This window comes from Phragmites australis, chromosome 1, assembly GCF_958298935.1.
Source record: "Phragmites australis chromosome 1, lpPhrAust1.1, whole genome shotgun sequence".
Taxonomy (NCBI): Eukaryota; Viridiplantae; Streptophyta; class Magnoliopsida; order Poales; family Poaceae; genus Phragmites; species Phragmites australis.
In genome coordinates, this window is record NC_084921.1 from 15,180,824 (window position 1) to 15,190,555 (window position 9,732).

The following is a 9,732-nucleotide window of genomic DNA, read 5'->3' on the forward strand; positions in this document are numbered from 1 at the left end:
ACGACGGGTCACCGAGTACCAAGGCCAGCCACCGACGCAATGAACACGATGGCGCGTTCCTCTGTGAGCAATAAAAGGATTAGGAAGAAGAAAAATAAAGATACGAAGGGAGAAGCTGGTCATAAAGGCATTCTGAAATATTCTTATGTCCTAATCAACGATATATCTCTACTATATAAAACAAAATGAGATCATACATCACCTCTATTCTTAGGTTTCCCTTCCCTCTAATAAAAATTCAAATAATTTACTCGTTTTTATTATCCACTCTATTTATCTAGCCTCCATATTTTTTACCCGTTATAGATATATAATATATTTTATTAATAAAAATAAATAAAAAATAGAAAAAATAGTAGATAATCTCCTCTTAATTTTTGAATATGATTTTAAATCAAATTACGATATCATTCCCGATATATTCATTCGATGACGCTCTCATAATGCATCAATATCTTTATACATTGAGTTTATAATTGAGATTACTATGTTCAATATTTATATTTTCATTACAACAACGAGCACTTAACTAGTTTTAATAATTGACGTGTGTTGTAGCAAATAACCTCCATTTAAAAAAAAAGGTGTGTCCGAGAGCAAAGACCATACCTAAAGAGTGTCCAGAGTAAAATTTGTCTTATATCTACTTAATGAGGCTCATCTAGGAGCCTTACAGAGACGTGCTAAAAGGAAAGAAACACTAGAAAATCCAAAAAAATAAACATCTATCATGTCGTTGATTTTGGTGGATCCTTAGGAAAATTTAATTACAACTAATAGATTCAAATAGACTTTTGGCTGACGACATTGGTTTTTCTTTTTGTGAAAGAATATACTGGTAATATGCTTAGGCTCGATCTTGTTCCCTGCTCCTGGCCCTGCTACGTTTAGCTTTCTTCGTCCAAATCGTAAAAACAACAGCATAAAAAGGTGGTAGTGTATATTCAGTTTTGGATGACATCCATCATGTGAAAAGCTGTCCAGCTTTTTGAAGCAAAAGAGAAAAGCGAGGTCTAGATTGCAATTCTAGCTCTTCTGGCAGAATTAAACTGGTCGAGTCCTCAAAAAAAAAAAAAAAAAAAAAGATGATTGCCATACTATGTCAATGTGACACAAATGGTACGTCTAAAACATTGGCACAGTATGGTACGTCTAAAAAAAGTGACAGAAACAACACATGCATCTACACACTGAAAGATCTGATTCTTCTGTTTCATGTATAGGTTAGGGGTGAGGGCGTGTGGTTTGTTTTTGATTTTCTAGTTGAGCTATATATCATGTTTACTTCATTTTTCCTCACAAAGCGAAGCAGAGCAAAATGCTACAGTTGAGGACCTAGGTGTACTCACTTAGTAACGTCCAAAATAATTCTTCAAAGTCGTTCTAGTGAGGCAGATCAGCTCTTGTTGCACGTGCACTAGCTGCAAGGGCTCACATGTATGTTAACATTTTTGAGCCATCCAATATCTCCTCCACGTTATTCATCATTGTTTTGTCTGTCTCTTGAGGTTGGACTTATGCAAATTTTTGTGTTTCCTAGTTCAAGTTCAAATGAATTATAATTTTGCTATAATTAGACTTTCAAATGCGTCGGGGTCTAAGTCAGCAGATCAAAAAAATCATGCAACAGTGTCATGCTATACCTATCCAAATCACGATAAATTATATTTCGAAACGGCACTAAATAGAAGTGGTCGAAGAATTTCCACACTAACAGACAGCAACGCTTCAAAAAAACAAAGGTGCATCATACTAAAATCCCCTTGATTACCAGCGTGTCTCTCGTGGAGCGGTGGAGCCCCTGGGGTGCACGTAAGGACGAGGGCCCATCCAGTTTCCCAGACGTTCCACGTGTCAGGCCCAGGACCGTGCGTTACCTGGTCGGAGAACTGTGCCCACACTTTTGTTGTTACGTGCCCCCAGCTAAACGTCCCAAACGAATCCTCTTTTTTTTTTAGCGATGAGGGCATCCCGCACCCATCTCCTCCTCCCCTAGGGTGTCGTGTGTATATTTATCCAGGGACCCCCAACACAACCCCAAGCTCCACCTTTTTCAGACCCATTCAGCCCACACTCCACAGCCCAGAGCAGAGGCAAGTCTCACAAGAAGCCTCATTTCCTGCAGCTGCAGTGGCGATCTCTCTCTATCTCTCTCTTCGTCTCGCTATTCTCTCTCAAAACACAAAATGGGGAGAGCGCCGTGCTGTGAGAAGGTGGGTCTGAAGAAGGGGAGGTGGGCGAAGGAGGAGGACGAGATCCTGGCGAGGTACATCAAAGAGCATGGGGAAGGCTCATGGAGATCACTGCCCAAGAATGCTGGTGCGGAAGAACAGATACAGAGAAGAGAAAGAATCCTTGAAAAGTTGCAATCTTTTGTGTGTTCAATGAAAAAAAATCTTGCTGCAGGGTTGCTGCGGTGTGGGAAGAGCTGCAGGCTGCGATGGATCAACTACCTGAGGGCGGATCTCAAGAGGGGGAACATCTCGGAGGAGGAGGAGGAGATGATCATCAAGCTCCATGCCACGCTTGGCAACAGGTACCCATCAGACATTCAGCTCACCTCCCCCCAACTGCTTGGATTAATTTGTGTGCAGACTCTTGTGTTTGATTCCTGCATTTGAACAACTTTGGTAATATAAATCTGTTGCACGGCTTCAGAGTTGTTGCATAAAAAAAAAACCTTTGCTTTCCATGGCACCTCCATATGTCTGTTTTGGCACCTCCATATGGCGGTCGTTCAAATTACATTGTACATTTACACGTAGCGATGAAAGTTAACAGATGAGATTGCAGAATCAATGCACACAAAATTCTCATCTTATTTAGGATAATATTGAAGTATTTTGATCTAATCAATAACCCAGAGTTCGGGTTTAGCATCGAATTCTCAGTTACTGTGACTTTGGCATCTTTTTTGATGCAAGACTGCAATTTTCACAAAAGGTAAAAAGTAGAGCCAGGTGAATATGCCCCCCGTAATCATGCAATTATGCCACAAATTTTGCTTATTTAGCTTCAATAAAGTTAAATGGAAGCACAGTTTGTGCCAACCAGCTCTATGCCATTCTCCAAAATGGAAGAAGCTTTATGCACTAGTACTTTATTTTCCTCCAAGAAGAGAAGGAAACAGAACGAAAGAAGAAAGAAAGTTTGAAACTTTTATTTAGTCTTCTCACACACCATTTCGCTGGGTTGTTTACCAGAAACATTGTTAAAACACATTCTTTTTCATTAAGGGAGAAAGCACCTGCTCTTTATAACCACTGATTCTTGTGACTTTTAGAGTCTTAGTTCAGTTTTCTCCCAGCCCATGCTTTCCTGGTCAAGTAAAACCAATTGTCACCTTGGCATGGGAGCGAGGTGAAGTGGCTTCCATCTTTCTTCTCCCTCCTCCTTTCCAGCTCTCCTTTGTCGCTTTGCATCGTGGCGACTTATATTTTTCTATCCTCCCTCGTTGGTCTCGTGCTAAAACAAAAAATGGACACGGAGAAGAGGGAAAGCAACCGTTATCCACGCAACTGTACACGCCCATTTTTCTCTCTCCTGGACGTGGCTAAATCCTTCGCCGGCGACTGTTGCGTAACAGCGGCCGGCGGCAGAGCCTCTCCCAATCTTAATCAGCATGGAGGGAGAGAATTTAAAGATGACATGTACAGTGCTGCTAATGAGCCGTAGCAGCGTCGGCGTCAGGCATTGAAACTTGGGACCCCGCTGACAGGGATCCGTATGCTATGCATGCTCTATCTGTCGTCGTTGGGCAGTCGATGTGGCGCCACAGGGTCCCTTGGCTTCAGCAACATACGGGTTGATTTACTGAAGAAAGATTGGGGATGACTGACGGTGGTTGCCGGGAAACGAAAATTAACCTGCCTGGTGTCACACCAAAACTTGATCCAGATCCTAAAGATTTACGGGAGCAATCTTCCTCTTTCAAACACTGCACTGAATAATCTACTTCACTGAGGATGCATCGATTTGTGTGCTTCTTGTTTTCATCCCGAGAGCCATTTTTACCACAGAGGCTGTTGAATTCACAAGCTCATGCATGGTTGATGGTACACGTGCACTGTTGGAGCATTTGGACTGAGGCGGCGCACGCACAATAATCCAACTGCACGCGTGCTGATCACGTACACGCTCAGCTCGTGCTGCGGCGCACTACGTGTTTGGAGGAGCCTGGAATCTCACGTTCCTCACGTGTGAGATGTACGTTTCCTGACCCGGGGAATCGCCTGATCACATTGCACAAGACTTGTCGGCAGACATTGCTAGCAAGTACGTCTCACCAAGATTATACTGTGCAGTATAAAACTTAATTGTCCCCTTCTAGTTACAGGAGATCAGCAGAATTTTACTTTGCTCGAGTCATCGTCATGCATACAATTGTTCCCACCACATATATGCATGTCTCAGAAGAGTGATGCAGTCAGTGTATATACTTAGGCCATGCATTATCTACTTGCGAGATGGAAAAAAATTATAGCACTAGTCTCAAGAAGATAAGGAACAAATTAATTAGCTAGAAGAGGAAGTAAACTATGAGTACTGTTCTGGTTCACTTTATAAAGGAGTTTTTAACTATCACTGCTCTGTCTCAACGAATATAAGATGGGAACTCTTTTTTCTTTCTTCTTTTTCTGAAGACTCGTACTCTGTTTGTTATTGCATCACTGAGCTCAACGTGTACTGGCACGGACCATGTACAACTTATGAGACTTGGCAAATAGTGAATGTCGTGACCGAAACAAGAATAAATACCCGTAGCATCGCTGCTGTACGCTGCAGACGAGGCTTTCATCAATGTCGCGTTCGATCGAGCTGAATCCATGCAGGCATACTAAATCACTGCAAAGTGGAAATACGGTTGTTGGATCTCCAGCACGCATATTGATTGCCACATGCGCCTGCCGCCTGGAGCTCGAGGTCATGGACAGCCATGCCCTGCAGCTCTTGTCTTGTGTATCTCCTGTTCTTTGTAGTACAGCACAGCGCGGTTAATTGTCTGTGGCTTTTTCTTCCTTTGTTGTTCTGGCTCAGGTGGTCCCTCATCGCCGGTCACTTGCCGGGCCGGACGGACAACGAGATCAAGAACTACTGGAACTCGCACCTCAGCAGGAGGGCGAGCGACTTCCGCGACGGCGTCGTCGTCAACGTCGACCTCAGCAAGCTGCCCGGCGGCGGCAAGCGGCGCGGCGGCCGGGCGGGCCGTAGGGCGGCGGCCAAGGGAGGGAAGGAGAAAGAAAAGGCCGCAGGAGCGGATGAGCAGCAGCGCATGGAGAAGGGTCAGGAGGCGGCCATGAACGTCGTCTCAAGGCCGAGCTCCCAGGCCTGCACTGCCCAGAGTGAAGAGCAAGCACAAGCCAGTGCCAGTGGTGTGACGTCTGATGGGCTCGAGGAGGGCCCACTGGACCTGAGTGAAGAGATGGTGAGTGCGCTTCTAGGCCCGGGAAGCCCAAAGATGGAGGTGGGCCCATACGGGCCATGCATGGGCAGTGAGACTGGGCCTGGTGGGGATGGGGTCCAAGAACTGGGTGGCAGGGCCATGGACTGGGACCTGATGGGGCTGGACATCTCAGTCAGCGATGACATGTGGGACTCGCTGACGTGGGACATCGATGACATGGTGGTCCCGGATGAAGTGCAGCAGGAAGAGGTGATGTCAGACCTCTTCTTCCTGGACAATATGTAGGAGGTGACTCTGTGTTATCTTTAGCCTGGCGTTTGTGATGCTTTTTAACTTTTGATGCAGTAGAGTTGGATGTGTTTGGTGATGAGTGAGATAGGAGAGTGCCTCAGTGACTTTTTTGTCTGTTGGTCTGGCCTGATGAATGGTGAAAATGCAGGAAAATGTGAAAAAAAACACGTGGTGGAATTGCTCCTTATGTTGAGCATTCACATACATGATCCATGGAACACAGTGATGAAGTATGCTTGTGAAATTTTGCAGGCAAAGGCGATTTCACTTGGATTCCAGACCTAACTTTCAGCAGGATAAACCCATAACACATTTGAAAAACGAAGCCAACAAAGACAACGGCCGCGACGATAAAGGCCCTGTATGGAACATTACAGTGAAATTCCTGCGACCCAAGCATTTCAGCTAGTCACAAATCTAGCATCAGCTCAGCACTCTGTGTATGCGGACGTACAATCAGTTCATCTCACACAATATACTGGTCTCCCAACTGATAATTCTCAATTAAACCTGCAGCATCAGTTAAACCACACAACACAAAATCTAGTTCAGTACAGTCGAGTTCAGTAGTTCACTAGTCTCTAGTAATCAGTAATCAGTGCAGTTGTTTAGTACCTAGAGTAGCAGAGTGTGCTGGTTCTCTGTCTTCCCTTCCTCCTCTTCTGACCAACGGCAGATTCATCCTCAGTTGCGGTCGCGGTCATCATTGTCGCCGTCGCCGTTGCCCTGCTGCCTCTGCTCCCACCGTCTGCAACCGCCACCTCACTCGCTTTGATCCCCTCGGTCCCAGCCGCGTTGCAGCTGTTCTTGGTGGAGCTCCAGACGGAGGGGCGGGGCCGCAGCCCTCGCCAACGTTGGCCTCACCGAAGACTCTCCTCCCCTGACCGGCCACCGGCCACTCCCCGGCGCACTTCTTCTTGGCGCCGTACCTGCTGCGGTGCGGTTCCCGAGCGCGCGGCCGTTCAAGTTTCGAAATGGGCGGGGGTTGCAACGGTCGTGTGAAGCAGCGCGTGTCGATGGGGAAGGCTGCAGCATTGCTCGTCCTTGCTTTTCTCCCCCTTCTTGGGTCTAAACCAAATGTCAGAATCAAGCACAATTTGCAATTACAGCGTAAGCTTGATTCTTCTCAGGCACCGTATACCTTAGTAGCATGATTTCCTTACCGGTGAAATTTTGTTGTTTTCTTAAACATGGTTTAGCGAGAGAGTTTCTTTTGTTCTTGCCTTCGTTATTTTTTCTTCAAACACCACCACAGATCTTAATCACATTTGTTATTTTCCTCGTACACCTCGTAATTTCTTCGAGAGAGAATTCCTTATTTGGCATCTCCGTAAATTTTCCTTATCCTCTATATGTCATCCGTCGTGTCACTGACATATATAAGGGATTTTGTAAAATTGCAGTGGCAAGTAAAAATTTTATTCTATTTTTTGCAGTTTGTTGAAGTGTCTTAGAACCTTTAGACTGCAGTAATATCCAAGAATAGAAACAGTTCAAGTGGCAAGTACATTCAAAGGAACATTTGCTTAGAAAAATGCTTTAAAAGAATAGAATTTTTTCTAAGAACAATCAATACAAATTAGAAAATTTACGATATATTATGAATAGATTCATTTTTTTTTCATTAGGGGAGGTTTTTTTTTTCCCACACCCTCAATCGAGGGGCCTGGGGGTAGGCACGGGGTTGCACTCGGGTCGCCCGCCTGGGGGCTGGCCCAAGGAACCACTTGGGATCACGAGCCCCTCTTCTGAATAGCTTCATGTAAGTAAGTCTAGTTATTCATCAGTTATAGTAAAAAATCTGAATTATTGGAATTGATATTTCTATTCTACGTAGTAGTAGAATAAAACACCTACGAAGCATGCATGCTGGTCAATCAACCATATGGCATCCTCTTTGACTTACAATAAAGAGACTATCTGAAAAAAAAAGAACTTAACAGAAAGTGTCATAAAAGACGAATTAGCAAATACCTTATCAAAAGCGATATAAGAGGCTAAAAAATCAGCAATCTAACAAATAAATACAGAGCAACTGGTGTTGGATTGATCTTGACCATCTAATCCTAATAGACCGAGAGATAAGGTGAGGTCGGACTCCACACAAATGCCACAATCGGGGGCACCAACCAATATTTTATTCTGATCCCACCTCGTGCAGCACCATAAAACCAAATGAGAAGAAGTCTGATGTGAACAACAGATGAACTCATGAAAATTAGCCGCCTCTCCCACATCCTAATACCCTAATCGATCCTTAAAGGTGATGTTAATGTGGTGAAGATCACCGCCACTTCATCCACGACACACACGACGATCTCTACCTCATGCTGAGGTCCACTACATCCACTACGAGTGCATCACATCGCTGGTTGCACCATATCCCCATCTACCCCGAGCTAACATCAAACATTTAATGACATCATCCGGCTTCGATAATGTGTTTATGCTTCTATTAATGATGTGTATGTTCGATTTTGAGAACTAGTGATCATGTCTAAGAGCATCTTCAGCCGACTCTTCGTCGTGCTCGCTATAGCCAAATATAGCGGCGATACAGTAGCAAAAACCATCTCCAGCTGGGGCTCATCATCACGCTCGCCAAAAATGAGGGCTCGCTATCGCCTCCTCCTCGCTCGCCACATCCAGGAAGGAGGATAGCGCTCGCCATCCACAACCGCCGGCCTCCCCTCTCCCGTGAAATCTCCCTCGCGTCATTTCCCCTTCACAGCTTGTGCCGCGTTTTGCCCCCCGCCCCGCCGCCGCGCCAGATCTTGAGGTGGCGGCGTATTCCCGGTGCTTACCGTGGTGGACACGATCCTGCACGCGGCCGCGCGGTGCCTGCCCAGGCTGCTTCCCGCACTCGACGCCTCGTGCACCTACAATCTGGTGGTCCCCTCACCTTCCGCGAGCTCGCCAACGAGTCCTGCTGCTGTAAACAGGTACTGTTGGAGCTCAAGCACCCAGGAGGCCAGACTCCATAGTTTACTAGTCTATTACCACCACCTGCTCATTCAAGAATCTTCCAGCTTTCCCTCAACAGCACCAACCTTTGGCTATGGCTTCTTGATCTGTGGGTCTCCCTGGTGTCTCAATCTCAATCTAAGATCACTGCCAATCTATCTCAAGCACTTTTTCCCCTTCGGTGGTAGGAAAAGAAAATCCAAGTTTTCGATCAATGAAGATTGGGGGAAATGGGTTTGCAGCTGGATGTTTCTTGAAGGACATGCCGGTTTGATGCAATTTCTTTCTATCTTATCTAATAATTACTAAACCATTTAAATGGTTCAGCTCGTGAGTTAGCAACGTATTTGTTCCTAACTTTTGTGGGTTCTATTGATGCATTCCCATCTGAGATTTATTTGGGAAATTTGTTTCTTGAACCTTTTGGTATGGATCCCACTAGAACTCTGAGATTAGGCTTACATCCATTCTCCAGTTAGATTGTTTTGGCTCTACTATCCCAGAGCAAGTTTTTACCGGTGACATATTTTTGTTCCAAGAAGGAAAGAAGTAATCAGACAAGCAAGGTGAAGGCCCTGGAGGAGAAACAAGGAAAGCATTTGTAGATTGAGAATACTGCTCTCTTTCTTGGTTTTGTGCTTATTTGGGGGTGCATAATTCTTACGAGCTTTATCTGAATTGATTTTGTGTTCTTTTTGTTGTTTAGGCTGCACTGGGGGAAACAAAGAAAGGGAGTGAGAATGTAGTTGTATCTGTCAAAGTTAGAACTCTGTCAGCTGAAAGTGTTCTTTGGTATTATTAGCAAAGCTGAGGATTGAAGAGATAATATGTTCTGGATTGATGTTTGGGCTTAAATCTTCGAGCTGAGAGCGCATTCTGTTACACATTTGATTTTCCAATGACGTTGAACACGAAGTATTGGTTACTTCATCTCAATTATGTGCATCGCTAGGTTCTGTTGCCTGCTTCTGAATGCGAGTTTGTGTTCAATTCAGTAAGAACCAATCGAGTATAAAACAGTTAGAACTATTTAGTAGTTATAAGATATTAATAAAATATAGGTGAGTGGAGAA

The 9,732-nt window shown here is 44.7% G+C and overlaps 1 protein-coding gene and 1 long non-coding RNA gene across 2 annotated transcripts; both read left to right on the forward strand.

Annotated features, from left to right (window-relative positions):
• Positions 1-2,027: 2,027 nt before the first annotated feature.
• LOC133910965 (myb-related protein P-like) lies at positions 2,028-5,901 on the forward strand. The gene is made up of 3 exons (XM_062353207.1): positions 2,028-2,319; positions 2,407-2,536; positions 5,038-5,901. The coding sequence occupies exons 1-3, from the start codon at positions 2,187-2,189 to the stop codon at positions 5,687-5,689; spliced, it is 915 nt and encodes a 304-aa protein (XP_062209191.1). The 5' UTR covers positions 2,028-2,186; the 3' UTR covers positions 5,690-5,901.
• Positions 5,902-8,280: 2,379 nt separating this feature from the next.
• LOC133910976 (uncharacterized) lies at positions 8,281-9,595 on the forward strand. The gene is made up of 2 exons (XR_009908570.1): positions 8,281-8,637; positions 8,725-9,595. It is a non-coding gene; the product is annotated as an uncharacterized LOC133910976 (long non-coding RNA).
• The last annotated feature ends 137 nt before the right edge of the window (positions 9,596-9,732 follow it).